The sequence below is a fragment of the Rhea americana genome, unplaced genomic scaffold (assembly GCF_003343005.1).
Source record: "Rhea americana isolate MKP2758 unplaced genomic scaffold, rheAme1 scaffold_352, whole genome shotgun sequence".
NCBI classification, from domain to species: Eukaryota; Metazoa; Chordata; class Aves; order Rheiformes; family Rheidae; genus Rhea; species Rhea americana.
The window spans coordinates 466,149-481,786 of record NW_028186482.1 but is presented as its reverse complement, the minus strand read 5'-3'; the positions used below and the strand labels follow the sequence as shown (position 1 = coordinate 481,786).

The window sequence follows — 15,638 nt, the reverse complement described above, 5'->3', positions numbered from 1 at the left end:
GGAGAGGGCCTGACTTCCTCCATGACGTCTTCTGATGTTCTTCAAATTTCATTCTGCTCTTCCCAGATTGGCAATGTTGTCCTCATCATCTTTGTCAGCTACTTTGGCAGCCGAGTTCACCGTCCTCGAGTGATAGGAGTAGGGGGCCTACTACTGGCACTTGGAGCTTTCCTGGTGACCCTTCCTCACTTCCTCTCAGACCCCTATGAATATGCCACGCTGAGTGCAGGTAAGTGCGTCCACTCCTCCCTGGAGAAAAGGGATGTCGGTAACACACAGCAGCATAACATAGCTGATGTGCCTTTTCTGATTCAGTCCAGGCAGCATGGGTAACTCAGCAGAAAAGGTGTGTTGAGAAGGCCTTTTCATATGCTGGTAGCCACCGTGGACCAGATTAGATAGTTCATCCAAAGGTTAATGTCATGCCTAGGACTTAGCATAGAGATGTACTACACCCTGTGCATCACTCTCTACAAGCACTTCAAGTGCTGTGCTCTGCCAGTTTTAAGCCGACCCAATCAGAAGTCCGCTCCTCTGATCCTTGTTGTTTTCTCATCAAGTCTGGCAGATGTGTAGGACATTTAAAGGAGCAGAGTAACTTGTCTGAGGACCAGCAATTTCACAAGAGCAAAATTATGAGTAAGTATATATACAGGGAGATCAGCTTCTGGATAATAGGATGTAGTAATCCATCAGATCATTTTTGGTGATCACTCCACTTTTCATCTTCCTTTTGATTTTTCAACTGTTCTCTGCTCTTCTTGCCCATATGTGTCAGAGAAAGAAGTGATTTCCAACCAAAAAGTAACCTTTAATGCAAATAAAGATGTCCACTTCATCTCTTATCATCACCTCATGCTCCACAGAACTGTACAGCCACTAAGTCTTCCTACTGTCATCACTTTCCCCACCATAAATCTGGCCACAGTTGCACTGGACTGGGTTTCCCATGCCTTCTTGAAAACAAAGGAATGGTTGTATTCAGTAGACGCTGAATTCAAGCACAGTGTTTGGAGGGAAGGATCTAAGGCAGGTATTATAAGTCTGACTTCAGTGCAGTTTGGCAAGCCCTTTTGAATGCAACAGTTACATGTGGGCCCTTCTACCTCCTCTGGGCATGTTATTTGTGCCACGTTTTTAGATGACAAGTTTAGTTGCTTTTGTGAAGCACCTAAATTCTCCTCAGATGCTCCTGAACGCCTCCAGAGGGAGTGTCTCTCTACCTAAGTCTATTTTTCAAGTTAAGCAGGACAAGATCTCTCTGAAGGCTGTCAAGACACCTCTTCCCCCAAAACTGCACAAGGAGCTTGCTATAGGGCTGACATCCTCAGCTGTAACAGGTGAGGTATACAGCATTCCACATGGCCATGCCACCCTCAGGAATATTTGTAAAAGGGCTACCCGTTAAGTGAGGGAAGTGTATCTTCCAACATGGAAATTATGGGACAGTTATAATATATTTGTTTTGAAAGTTAATCATGTTACTAGTTTAACCCATTATTTTTGATCTATTTCTCTCCTGGCTAAGCCCTCCTCTCTTTGGACCACTAATCATACTGTGTCCTTGCTTTCTGCACAGGCTGTGCATGTCCTTCCAACCTGCTCCTGAGCATCCTGGAAACAGATTTGTTTTTCATGGCATCAGAAATGTCCCACATGCAGCTCTAAAGCTTCATGACTTGCTGCTGCTGACAGCATCATTATTAATGATGAAATGTCATTCAGCTATGCAAAAAGACAGCTGAAGAGAGAACGTGAAACACGATGCACAGAGTTGTCTCTGGGGCAGCAGACTGGGACAGAAGCCCTGCGATGCAGGAGATGATGATTGTTTTATTGATATCCTGCATGACTGTGAGCAAGCCACTTCACTTCTGGCATCACTGGGGCAATGATGCAATTCCTGGGGGGCTCAAAGCTCTCTTCCTTCCTCCAGTCACCCTGTGGTGGACTGCAGGCTCTGCAGCACCTTGCCCACTGAGGCTTTGTGCTGTCTGAATGCTGAGCTGGATTTGTACCAGAACAGTGCTGCCATATCAGTCCTGTTGGATGGCCATTATCTACTTGAGAAATTAATAGCTATGACACTGTGCGTCAGTCTTCATATGCTCTCATGCCAAAGGAATTCATCTGACAAATCTGAAAGTATAGTGTTGATGAGTGTGTATGCCTTGGCACATTGGCTGTGGTTTGGACCCCTTCTTCTTTCTCCTGGTTTTACTGTGTGACAACAGATGTTGCTCTTGATGGTCTCAGTTCAGGAGGCTGAGAGCTATGGTGTTGCCAGAGAGAAGACTACAAATTCCTCCTCCAGGAGCTAGGGCTCTGAATGATCTGCAGCCTTGCTGAGCACACAAGGTGAATCAAATGTAGTTGATGTTTCACCTATAGATCAAAGCTTTTTTCAAAGGATAGGAAAGTATTGTTATCTTCATTTAAGTCATAGAGAAATTAAAACATGAGAAATGAGGTCATCTTCCTGCTGCGGATCAGCATGTTGGTGATAAAGCACAGTTTAGATTGTCTGTCCCTGATGCCTCTTCTGCAGTAGCCAGTAGATCATATGATGTATACTAAGAAGGGCTACTGATTAAACCAAGGCAGGCTTTGGGAACAGGCTGGTGTGTATGATTACAGCTCCAGTTGCCATGCAAAGTGCAGTACTCAGAAGTGTCTACATTACATGTAAGGTTGACTTCAGGTTTCCAAAGTGACCTCAGCCTGTAAATCCTTGGAATGCTAATGAGCCTTATTCTCCTCAAGGCCTGCCACTTTTGAAAATGGGACTTAGGCTCCTAAGTCACTTCATCTCTTTGCTAAGCTTCTCTCTCTGTGCCTGTGCCACAGAGAGGAAGAGCAGAAGTTTTAGTAGTGACAACCAGAGAAAATCTTGCACTTCTAGTGAGAAGATTAATTAGAAGGTTTTGGGTCACACACGTTGAATGTTAGCCTGATACTCTGGGGAATGGTGCCTTGGCTTTGCCATGGAGCTGCTGGGTGGCCTTAGGCAAGTTACTTTCTCTAGTTAGATCATGTGTTCACCATAGCAGAAGTCTTCTGTAGTCTCTCTGTACATCACCTAGTACAATAGGATTTGGATCCTGGATAAGGAGCAAGACACAGCTAGGAGAAAGATGTTCATATGTATCTGACAACCAAAGCATTAGAAGCCCGCTCCTTTGTTATCCCGTGTCAGCTCTGCTCTGGGAAAGTTGGCACCATCAGAGCTGATCTGCAGCCCAGACTCTATGAAACACTTATAAATGATGGCTTAGTGTGAAAGTGTTCCAATGTTCACTTGGAAATATGAAAACCAGCTCTCTGCTGGCTTGCAGCTGCCTCCCTTTCAAATGTTCGATTTTTTTTTTTTTTTTTTTTTTTTTTGAGTTTGAGGAGTGGATCAAGCATCGAATGCCAAGTTTTCCAACAGCTTAAGAGAAAGAGGCTTTAAATTCATTAGTCAGAGTGTGAACTGGTCAGGATTTGGGACAAGGGCTGCTCTTTATCATTAAGGAAACAAGTCAAAGCAACATGTATCATGCTGCCTCCCTGCCCAGAGCCATATGTGTTTATATGCAACCCCATGCTGGTCCTAATGTGGTACTGGCACAGTTGCCTGTCTTTTTCCTCTGGACTGGGCTGTGTTGTTAGCCTGGGCATTTGCATAGACTGATTTGCACGCTTGGGCTGAAGCATGCACCTCACCCTGTCTTCGTGGCTGCTATGACTAATGCTGTCATGCAGGAAACTGGTCTGAGCCCCAGGCAAGCCATTGCCTCATGAAACCACATTTAGTCATGGTGTTGTTCACAACAGTGATACGACTTGTGATATGAAATGGTATCAGGGCTCTCTTTCCTCACCTCAAGGAGGAGGAATCAAAGGAGCCTAAGGACACCCACATGAATGCCTTGGAGAGTGGCTGCTAATGGGTATCTTCAACTACTAGGCTCCAAGTGCACAGCGTGGATGGCCCTGCCATAGCACTGGCAATGGCTTGAATCCATTAATGCCTTTTGCTGTCATTGTCTGGCTGATAGTGGTGAGCTCCACATCCCGGTTGGCAGGGCATTTGCAGGTGACTGTTGTGGCAGATGTATCAGATGGATAAGGGGCTGGCACAGCCTGTGGAAGTGTTACAGTCCTGGGTAGAGTTAGTGTTGCAGTGAGATGTCCGAAACAGGATGAAAACCTCCTAACAGCCTGACTGCAAGGATGATGTGAGGGATTATGATCATTGCTTTAAAAGGGCCTGAGCTGCTCCTGAGGGCAACAGAGACTTGGGAGCTTGACTATCCGAGCGTGCATTCCTCCGTGTTTCTGCCCAGGTACCGTGAGGGAACAAAGACTACTGGCAGGGAAAACAACTCACGGCTCGGGTTTTGAAAGTATCACTGTATTTGTTAAACTGAGAGTGGAGAGTTCCACAACATGCAATTTAGCATGAGAAGCTTCTGTGGCTCTCATTTTTCTGTTGCTGTAGAATCTTTATTAGCAAAGGAGGCTCATTCTTTCTGAAAAGACAAGCCCCTTCAGACAAGCACTGCTTCAGATAAACTTACATAATGATTTTTGTGGTGTCCTACTATTAGGAATGTGCTGTCATATTATGCCAATGAAAACCTTTAATCACCTAACAAATATTTGTTTTTATTTTGTTTCTATTTGCTCAGAAGTGTAGAAAATCCACAAAGTTATTTCTTTAACTAGGAAGATGTGATAGGAATGTTGAAACAACTATAGATAATAATAATAAAAAGAAAGACAGAATGAAAACAGCTAATATTAAAGACTGAGATTGCTCTATTTGCTCTGTAATGCCTTTATTTTGAATAAGGAATGGGTTTTTCCATCTGTGAATATTTATGTTTTTCCGCTGACTTTGACACAGTCCATCCAAAGGCTTAGGTCAACTGGCTGAGCCTAGCTTTACTTCAATTTTTATGAAGAACTTCTTATCCTGTGCTGACAGCTGAAATGTGGTTTGCTGGAGTTGGACTTTGGGTGGACCTTTCACCTGCACAGTCACAGCACGCAAGAGTAATTACTTTGTTTCCTTCTTCTCTAATCAGTCTGTCCTGAGAAGTCTGATGAAAATAACACTCTGTTCATTTGCTACACTGACCTCAATATAATGCCACAAAGGAATGGAAAGGTGATGATAACTACTGATTAAAATGAGCAAGTTCAGCTGAACTCCAATAGTGTGTGACTATACAGGAAATTTGGAAGATTCCTGGTACCGAGAAATAAAGGCATTTAGTACAGTCTTCAGATTTTGTGGACAAGAATGCAATTTCTGGCTCAAGGTGCAGATCTGCTCCCAGAGCTGATGGAAGTGGAAGGAGAGGGGCTTCCACATACTGGCAACAATACTGACATTCCCAACACTCATGCACCATTACTGCTTGTAAGGCCACATAATAATGGAGCTAAGTTAAAAGTAACATTGCAGAAGGGAAAATGGGAATTAGTGTTAGCCTGAACTAGTTCTTTCAGCTGCTTCACTATGCATCCCCTCTGAGTAAAGGTGACACAGAGGTAGAGTCAGAAAGAAGGAGGCAAGAAACATGCCAATGATTGTAATGGTCATTTCCTCCCTCCCCCCCCCCCCCCCCCCCCCCCCCATTCCAGGTAACAAGAGCCAGATCCAAGCTGAACTCTGTTATGTAGAGAATAAGTTTGTATGCCCAAATACCACTCAGGATCCCCAGAAGGAGGCCAGCAGTATATGGGCAATGATGGTCATCGCCCAGCTGCTGGCTGGAATTGGAACAGTTCCCATACAGCCCTTTGGGATATCCTATGTAGACGACTTCGCAGAAGCAAACAATTCCCCACTGTATGTTGGTAAGTGGAAAGATCTCTCTGCTGCTGAAGCAGGACAATTGTTTTGCCTTATTTCATTGCAGATTCCCTGTCCTCTGGACTTTAGAGCTGAAATGGAGAGATGCTTACTTAGATATTGATCTACTGCCCTCTAGGAGACAGGCTAGGGCAGCAGTTCTGGAACAGGAAATATTATTGCTCTGGGCAAGAGTAGGTGTGCAGGCAGCAATTACCTGCAGCGAATGAACTCCAGAGCAAGATTAGGGCTGGTGAAAATTTGCCCAGTAGGGTTTAGCAGAGAAATACAGATTTTTCAACTAGTTAAATTCTCTATAAAAAAGAGACTGCTTCTCATAGATTATTTCAGTAAATTGAGAGATAAACAAATCTGCAAATAAGCAGATAAGCAAATGAGATGTTAGTCCCCTTGCCCTCTACAGGGTTATATTTATGGTATGGGTGTTAGGAAGCCCGCATAGGTTTATAACTGAATAGTAGAATAGGTGTAGCTGGTTAAGGCCAGATGGGTATCCAGAAGAGATGGAACTTCTCCCTTGCTTTAGTACCTGTGAAAACACGGTGCCACTCAGGGGGGGAAAGTAGTAAGAAAACTTTCTCAGAAGCCTTCCCCTGCTCTTATTTTGCATCTGTTATTATGCTTTGGCCAGAGACATTACATAGCCACATACTGTACAATGAATGCAAGTTTTGCAGCAAGGCTTCAAAGTTGACATTGTTGCTATGGAATTAGTCACCAGTCCCTCCAAGAGACAGGTTCTTAAGCTCAGGAGAGGTCCCATAGAAATCAGTATTGGCTTACATGTTAAACTGCAAATCTTTTCCCAGTGAATGGTAGAGCCTAGTTGGGCTTGGAGCCCTTATATGATCTTCCAAATCAGTTTGTAAGTTACTTAAGAATTTGATTCCTTTTGTTGCTGAACAATGTCTTTGAAGCAGCCAAAGGCATTAGAGTGGTTTAGGAGTCAAAACTGGATATCCCAAAATAAGGTAAGTATTTAAGGAGAAGGGAAAGCCTTCAGGATGAGACTTCCAAGGACAGGCTTTGAATAAGTGCTGAAGTGCTTGGCAGGGTCTCTAGATCCACCCAGGCAGATTTTGCTCCAGAATCCTGCTGGAAAGGGCTGCCACACCATGTAAGAGCTCTGGAGAAGGTTTTCCATGTGGGTAAGCCTTGCTTCTCTCAGCTCAAATAGTTTTGACTGGCAAAATGAAATAAAGAGAATGTTTATTTCCAATACTTGTTTTTCTTCCCTCAGTAGTAGCTTACTTACAGTGGTTCTTTCCCCTCCTTTTAGCCATCTTATTCTCCATCGCAGTGTTTGGCCCTGCTTTTGGATATTTGCTGGGATCTGTGGTGCTGCGTCTTTTTGTGGATATTGGAAGAGTTGACATTGGTGAGTATTTCCCAGGTAGTACTGGACTTTCTAACATTACAGAATCAGAAGGTCATTCTGAAATGATTGGTGGCAGTAGCATGTGCCTTGCTCCAATAACTCACAAACCCACTCTCCTGGAAAGACCTGACCTGGAATAGCACCAGTGAGTGTGCTTATCCACTCTGTCTCCCCATGAAGAAGGCTATGGATGGCCATAGCTTGTGCCTGCAGTTGCTGTTGAGGCAGAGCCCAGTGGTGGGGATGTTCTCACATCTTAATCACGGATTGTGCTGAACTGAAATACTGCCTGTCACTGCTGAAATGTGCCTGCTGCCACCATGCTGAGAAAGTGTTGCATTATTCTAGCACAGTGGAGAGGAGCAGAGACAGTAGTGAAGTGTCCTGGGAGGGAGAAGACTACCATTGGCAGCCATTGCCCTAAGTGTACACAGGGAGGCTTGAATCTGCTCGGCATGCTCTCCTCTACCCTTCATCAGCACACAACCTCTGTAGAGAGTGGGACCAGGTCAGCGCCCTGCCACAGGGCTTATTTTCTTTATCTGCGGTGCGTGCTTATATGATTTCTGGTAACTTAATCACTAAAGAATTCTCCCCAGCTTCATCATTAATGTGGCTTTTCCTGTGTTTCCATAAAGAGATCAGAGCCCATGTGACATTTTTGCCTGATGCCTGATAAGAATAATAAATGAATCCAAAGCAGGAAATGGCAAAAAAACAAAAAAGCCTTGGCTTGGTCCTTGTGGCGACAGACAGATTTAGCAGTCTCTGTGTGGTCGCTCCATGATGACGTCTGCACCCAGAGTGGATTGGTCCTGTTTGGGGAAGTCAGGCGATTGTTTTGCCAGGGTGTGGACTCCTCTCACACCACACCCCGGGTTATTCCTGCCTAGCAGGAAGCCTGCAGAGACCAGCAAAGGCCTGAGACTACTGTTTGTTCCTTTTCCACTCGTAAAATCCTAACAATGGGGAGATGCACTCTCCATGCCAAGCCAAGCAATCTTTCGACCTCCCATGAGTAATGCTGGCCCATCTGAAGGATGTCTATGTTGGAGATGGAATGGCTCTCATCTCTCCTGCTTTTTTCAGAGAAGGGTGTGAGTGCCCGGAGCTTTATCCACTCGGAAATTGCTCTCGTTAAAAATGCTCTTCCACCAGCACAGGTCATTCCCTTGATCTCTGTAAGCAGACAGTTACCAAGGCTGGAACAATGGGAAATGAATTATTTCCAAGAAAGTGGCTATGCAATTTTCCACTTCCCGTCTTCATTAGACAATCTTTGTAGCCAGCCACATTCCTAACAAACCATGTGCCTGAGGCAAAGAGGGATAGAGCTAGGCCCCCATAAACAGTGCATTGCTGACTGGCTCAACAGGGAATACTTGAATCTCTGCCATTCACTTATTTTGGCTAAGCAAATTTGTCCAATGTGCTCTTGTGAAGCTCAGTGTGGTTTGGATAAGGAGTGGTGGGATAGGTTCACTGCTAGAAGAAAGGAAGTAGAAGCATTACCACATCTAGTTAAGTGAAAGAATTCATAGAGACACAGCACACATGGCTTGGCTTCCATCTTGCATCCATTATAAACAGTGGTGGGAGTTCCACTTTTGTCCATTCACATAGAAGGCAACTGGTATAGAAGGGACTATGCCACACACAGGCCCATACCAACCCTTTGTGCTTCTACTTTTGCTGTTAAGATATGCAGGAACAGAGATCTTATAATAGGTTCTTGTGTTTTGCAGCTACAGTGAGTTTGACACCAAAGGACCAGCGGTGGATCGGAGCCTGGTGGCTAGGACTGTTGATCTCCTCAGGTTGCTTGGTGGTCACCTCCATTCCTTATTTCTTTTTTCCTCGATACATGCTCAAAGGAGAGGTAAGACCCAAGCTCTGGAGGGGCCAGACATCATCTTGCCAGAGCCATGCTCTGGGTGGGAATATCTGCCACTAGCGGAGATGGATGTGGGGGAGGAAAAGAGTACAGAAGCCTTTGTGAGAGGTTTGTAATTACTCACAAGTGAAAAATCTTTCAAATACGCTTCATACCCAGATGAGGGGCAGGGCTCTTCATTCTCTCACAGTAAGTTGGAATGCCAGAACTCCCATAGCTCTGCAGGTAAAAAGCAGAGATCACGTAATTCCCGCTAGCTGCATCCTTTCTTCTGCCTCCTTTCCTGTTTGCCCTCTCCTCCTGTGGAACTCCCACAGGCTCTGCTCTGTGTGGCTGGCCTGGCCCAGGTCTCAACAGGCTGGCTGAGAGTCACTGCCACAGATCTTAAACTATGGCAGAACGAGTCCAACCACTGCAGTGCTGCTGTCCACGAACACAGCAGGCGATGCTGACGTTGGTTCAGATCACTGGAAAGACTAAGGAATGCCCTATGCCATACAGAATAGCAGTGAAATTGTTCAGCTGAAGGGTGTGGCCAAATACAAAGCAAATGGGATGAGCTTCCATTACACAAATGGAAAAATCTGAAAGACTCATTTTAGAGCAAGTGGAAGTTTTTCTCAGAGGCATGCCACTTGAGCGCGAGTGTGATTTCATCTAGTAGAACAAAGCTATGTAAGCTCCAGCACTATAAGCTCCTAAGGAAAAATTGGACAGCATCTGTTGAGAAGGTTTTTGGTAGACCTGGGAGAAAGTGGCTAGATGGCTTCTTGGGGTCAATGTTTGGCAACTTGACCCTTCTGGGGTACTCTAAATGGTTGTGCTCCAGTGCGCTGGCAAAAGCTGTATCTTAACACCACACTGCCCAGTCCTCTGCAAGTCCTCCACTGACATTAGCAAGGTCATCAGCAAAGAGACCCTCTGCTCAAAGCAGAGGATTCCCAAGTGCAGGATCTAGGGGAGAAGTGCAGGATCTAAGTCAGGAGGAGTGTTTGAAAAATATGCTTTTTATTTGGAAAAATGTTGAAGAAAAGTTTCCTATCAAAAGAAACAAGTTTCCTATCAAAAGAAACAAACAAAAAAGTAAAATTACCAAAATGCTCCATTTCAGTGTTTTTAAAACAAACACTCATGGTTTAGGTTCAAAAATAGTTTGTTGTTTGAAGTAGCTTAATTATCCTTTTTTAAGGTCAAAATCAAAACCAAAATATTTCATAATTACAATTAGAGGACACAATAGACTTCGGTTGACCCACTTCCAAATTTCATTTTCAGATCTTTTGTAGAATTAAAAAACTGATGTTTTTACTTCTGTCAGAGTTCAGGAGAGGAAAGTTCTCCAAGGTCTTCAAAGCTTTCAGGATGGGACAAGCTTTTTTGTCTTTCAGTTCTGCTCAATAGTTGTAGTGGAGCAAACTTAAGCAAATTGTCAGGCTTGGCAGGAGGTAAAAGATCATCTCTGATAAATAATGGTATCACCTCTCTCTAACCTAGCTCCTTACCTGGACTGTACTAACCACACACAAGGGCTCCCCTCTCACTGCAGGCTCTTCTTCTGTCCCTCCTCAGGACCCAAATTCAGAGTCTGGCATGCTGAAGAAGATGGAGAAGGGAGAGGCTGAACAAATCTCCTTGCTGGAATTCATAAAAAGTAAAGAACTGTAATTTGATAGCAACGGGGGAATAGTGTACATGGAAGGCATTGTGCTCCCCATTGATGCCTCCAGCCATTCCAGGGCAGGTGGAGACTGCCACTTACACATTTTCAAGTTGAGAGTGCTTTTCAAGAGCCTTCAAGTGTCTCCATTGCATTATGTGGAGACACTGGAGCCAACTTGGGGATCTCCAGAGTCTTACCATGCCCAGCACCTAAGCCCCTAACTGCACAACACAACATGATATGCAGACAGTCATTCACTAAGAATTACTGGAAGATAAACACAGCTTCCATGTCACAATAGGTCTGTGGGGCCTGAGTCATTTCTGAAAATAATTCTGAGATTCTTCGTTGACGTGACTACCCTGGAAAATGCTACCCACAGTGTTTAGCCCACTGTTGCACGTCAAGGGCTCCAGGCACCACTAGCATTGGTTTAAGAAGATTGCTACACTGCAGCTTACACCAATTTGTTTATGTACAGCTGAAACAGGCTTGAATAGGGATGTCTCTGATGAGAGGGACCAGTTTAATTTTTTTTTTAGCTGTATAATGCCTTCTTTCCAGATAAAGATATTCCCTCCCTCCCCGTCCACTGCAGTCAGATCTTGTGGTTGTTGACTCCCTTTTCTCTTTCTCATTGGGCTTTGATAAATGATGCCAGGTCTCCATGGCATTCTGTGCTAGAAAAGAAAAACTAATTAGACAGCAAGCAAACAGAGCAGCTCCTGAGCAGCTTGGAGTCACTCTGACTGTGCTGAAAAGCCAGGCTGTCCTGGCTGGGGCAGGGGTGACACATTATCCCATAAGGAATATATATTATGATTCACGGTGTCAGGCATCAGACCTTCCACATACTCAGTTAATGCAGCTCCACTGAAACCCATGCCCTTTTGCTCATTTGTGCCATTCAAGAATATGACCTCAGCTTCAAAAAATAAAGATACTATGGCTGCTAAATGCTCTGAGGGCTTGTGGATTTGGAAACATTGACAGTGTGAGAGAGAGGGAGGATGATGGGCAGAACTGGCCCTCCACCTTGCCTCTCAAGATAGTTTGGTCACTGTCCTGCCAGCTGTCTGACCAAATCAGGGTTCCCTCTCTACATTTTTCCCATGTCCTTAGACACTCCCTGTATTAGCTCACTAGGAATAGTCTATGTCTAAGGAGTTTTTTTCATGATATGAATTGCTGATATGAGGAACAAATGGCTGAATCATATTTTCCCTGCTGTTTCCTTGTAGGATTCCCAAAGATCTTCCTGAGACTGCTCCTCAATCCTCTCTTCATCCTTCTAGTGCTGGCTCAGTGCAGCTTCTCCTCAGTCATTGCAGGTCTTGCCACCTTTCTCAACAAGTTTCTGGAGAAGCAGTATGGTGCCACATCTTCATATGCCAACTTTCTCATTGGTAAGCATGGCCTGGTGAAGGCACATGCACCTGAACTCTAACAGGTGCAACCATAGGGTGGAAAACACATTCATCAACAGAGAACCACCTGTTTTCTAGGCTTTTTTACTATGCTAGAGAAAGTTATTGGAAACGCATTTTCCTAGCGAAGCATCTGGGAAGGGTGCAGGTGAGACCTGGTAACCACCTTGAGCCAGTTGATGAGTTTTTCCTTTTCCTGCCCTGAGATGCCAGCAGAGTCGAGGCCAGGCTAATGCCTGTCATGCAGTCTCTCAGTGCCTGACTGCATTTGTTTGCTTGTACTTGTGGGCCAGAAACAGCTCTCACTGGAAATGTGCAGCCCTGCTACATGAGTGAAGCAGATACAGATCTCAGTGATGCCTAGAGAAGTTGGCAAAAGCAAACCAACAGACAATGATTATGCACCAAACTTGATCCTGCATCTCTAGTCATACATCTGAGACTGAGACCTGTTGTAGGTGTCAGCTACCTTTGTCTTTGGTCTCTCTTCAGTAACAGTGCAGTCTGTGGGTTCTTACAGCCACTACAAGGGGCACAAAACCACTGCCACTGTCCCCTGATAGCAGATAGGTCTTGGCAGGCAGAATCTGAGGCTAATTCCTCTATTCCTCTGCAGGAGCTGTGAACCTGCCGTCAGCAGCACTCGGGATGCTCTTAGGAGGAATAGTCATGAAACGCTTTGCCTTCTCCCTCCGGGCCATCCCACGGTTTGCTGTAGTGGTGCTTGTCTTCTCCATCCTCATCTGCCTGCCTATCTTCTTCATGGGCTGTTCCACAGGGCACATTGACGGGATCTACCCCTCCAGGTAATAACAGAGACACTTGGGCTGTTTCTGTCTCTTAATTCCTCCTCTCACCAGCTCTTGACTTACTGCAGAGAAGTCTGTCACTGTCAACTAGTGAATCCCCTACACCTGTATGAAGGTAGCCCATCCTCTGGTCCACAGTGACTCCATGGCTCACACATAAGCAGGTAGGCCAGGCAAGAAGTGCTAGGTGATCATCAGTGAGAACCCTGTAGGCCCTAGGTGTCAGCTTTTGGGGGAGGATATACCAGGAGACATTGTAGGTAGATATGTAGATATGTAGGCATTTTTAGACAGTGAGGGCTCCAGCAGAGCCTTTGGAACAGCTCTCATAGATAAAATCAAATGAACTAATGACCATTTCTGACCTGAATATCTTTGGAAGTGGAATATATGCACATGGAGGAGAAAGGGGAGGAGATCTGTCCACTTTCCTGTTTGCTCCTGAACCCCACTGTTGGGAGGAGATCTAATGGTGAGTGCATTTATCCATGATTTTCTGTATCAAGCAAACAGGGTGTATTTTTCACTCTAGCTTTGGGGAGGAAAGGGTCACTGATATGTGGTATCAGTGCCCATGTCCAAATCAGCTCCACACATGGGCAGGTTGTCTGCTCTCTTCATCCTAGTTGAGAGTTGCATTTGTGTTCACCTGGGTGGAAACTTCTGGCTCTTATCACATCTTTTTACTTTTTTAAGATAAAGCCACATTAGACTCCACCCCAAGTTTGTTGTCAAGTGCCTCATACTCAACCCATTTCCTAATGCACTGCCAACATTTCAGCAAGGAGCTTTCATACAAATATTTCTTTTCACCAGTGGTAAGTCCCAGGGGTATGTCAGAGGGGTGAGGGACAGGGCAATCAATGTACTTCTCCCTTTGCCCACTTAAAACCCACTTAAATAACCATAGTAAAGGAAAGCAACAGAACTCTGCAAATGAACACATAGTGGACGGCGTGTTTATAGTTTGGAATGAGATCTGCACAGAATGTGCTGTGAAAGTCATGAGCATGTGAAGGCATATGAACAAAGACATTCCTAGACACTTTTTTCCCTTCATTTTGGTAATTTCTGTAATGAAGCAGCTTGCCAGTGTCCAGGTAGCTAAACTGAGAGCAGAAGTGGAACAGGAGGTATGTAAGATCCCTAGCAGCACCACAACATTCCTTCTCTCCCCAGTCCCTGCATGCATGTAACACAGCGAAGTAAAAGGACTCAGTGTGCAGCCCTGTTGGATGTACTCACAGCCAGAAGCATTATCTGGAGAGAATGACCTCAGTTCTGAAGACACCCAGTGAGGCACTGACATACCTGCTTTTTATATGACAGCAAGATTTCAAATGCAAGGATATCCCTCGGCTCAAGAACCAGTTCTTTCTGAGCTAAATTTTAGAAAGCATCTTGGTATCACCTTTGCAAAACCTGCAACTGAAAGCACAGAACTGCCACATAGCCTTCATAAAATGTTTGTGTCCTGTCACCAGTGTCAGATTGCCTGCTTGTCTCGGCCTGAGATACACCTGTGTTTATGGGCTTTGCTAATACAGCTGGAAGCTGGCAAAGGGATGTCCATGAAAGAAGAGGCTGGGGGAAAACTGACTCATTTTTTGCCTTCCGTATTTGTTGTCAGAGTCCTTAGCTCACAGATATAACTCATCATTTTCCTTTTCTGCAAACTTATGTAACATACGAGGTAGGACTATTGGGGCTATAGGCTTCTGAGAGCTTAGGGTGGCTCCTCTAGCCTCTACCAGCTTCTGGGCTTGCGGAGTTACTTGTGTCTACCTGGTGGCACAAGGCTGCTTGAGAAAGACTTGTGAATAAGTTGTCCATGCTCTTTCTTGCAACAGTTTGCAGTGACTGCCAGGTGGAAGAGTATGCTAAGGGAGGCCTGCACCTTCCCTGCCTTGTGCTATCTAGAAGGGAGCTGAGAACACAAATGCACTGTGTGACAAACCCGAAGAGGTCATCTCCTTGGATATCACATCCAAGTAGACTCTTTCATTTCATCAGGGGCTCAGTAAACCTCACTTCTCAAGCTTTCAGATCTTTTCCCCTCTCCCTCTTCTCAGGTATTCTTCTGCAACACCTGCACACTTCATGAGTCCAGTTTGTTACTCAGACTACCCTGACCACTTCCAGCTGTTACCCTATATTACACTGGAAACCTCTCCCCTTGCAATGGCAGCAGTGCATAAAAATGAAAGTATCTTTCATGTAGAGCTCTAGGTAGCTTTGAGCTATGCAGACTCATGAACCTGAGCTCTACCCCTTGCCCATCATGCCCAAAGATAGGGCCCTGACGCTGGATGTATAGAATATGGACTGTGCTTCTCCAGCCAATTAATTCCCTCAGGCAGTAAGACAGTACAGAACAGATTCATTTTGTCCTCTTGACCTTCACTCTGTCATCCAGTTTGTTTGGAAAACAGCTTGCTTCCAGTTTCCATCAGAACGGTGTTTCCAGATAGCACTTTTTGCATATCTTTTTTGTCCAGTTTTGGATCAGGTCAGACACATTTCTCCAGGTAGTTGCTGATTAGTTTACAACTGGAGAAGGTAAAAAAAGAAAAAGAAAAAGAAAAAGAAAAAGAAAAAGAAAAA

The 15,638-nt window shown here is 44.8% G+C and overlaps 1 protein-coding gene across 2 annotated transcripts in view; it reads left to right on the top strand.

Annotated features, from left to right (window-relative positions):
* The window catches only part of SLCO2A1 (solute carrier organic anion transporter family member 2A1), a 41,811-nt gene that overhangs the window by 21,019 nt on the left and 5,154 nt on the right, over positions 1-15,638 (top strand). For both annotated transcript variants that reach the window (XM_085311990.1, XM_085311991.1), the window contains exons 3-9: positions 67-229; positions 5,635-5,850; positions 7,146-7,244; positions 8,990-9,123; positions 10,708-10,789; positions 12,040-12,204; positions 12,842-13,031. In XM_085311990.1, coding sequence (XP_085168116.1) covers positions 67-229; positions 5,635-5,850; positions 7,146-7,244; positions 8,990-9,123; positions 10,708-10,789; positions 12,040-12,204; positions 12,842-13,031 — 1,049 coding nt within the window. The remainder of the gene's footprint in view (positions 1-66; positions 230-5,634; positions 5,851-7,145; positions 7,245-8,989; positions 9,124-10,707; positions 10,790-12,039; positions 12,205-12,841; positions 13,032-15,638) is intronic.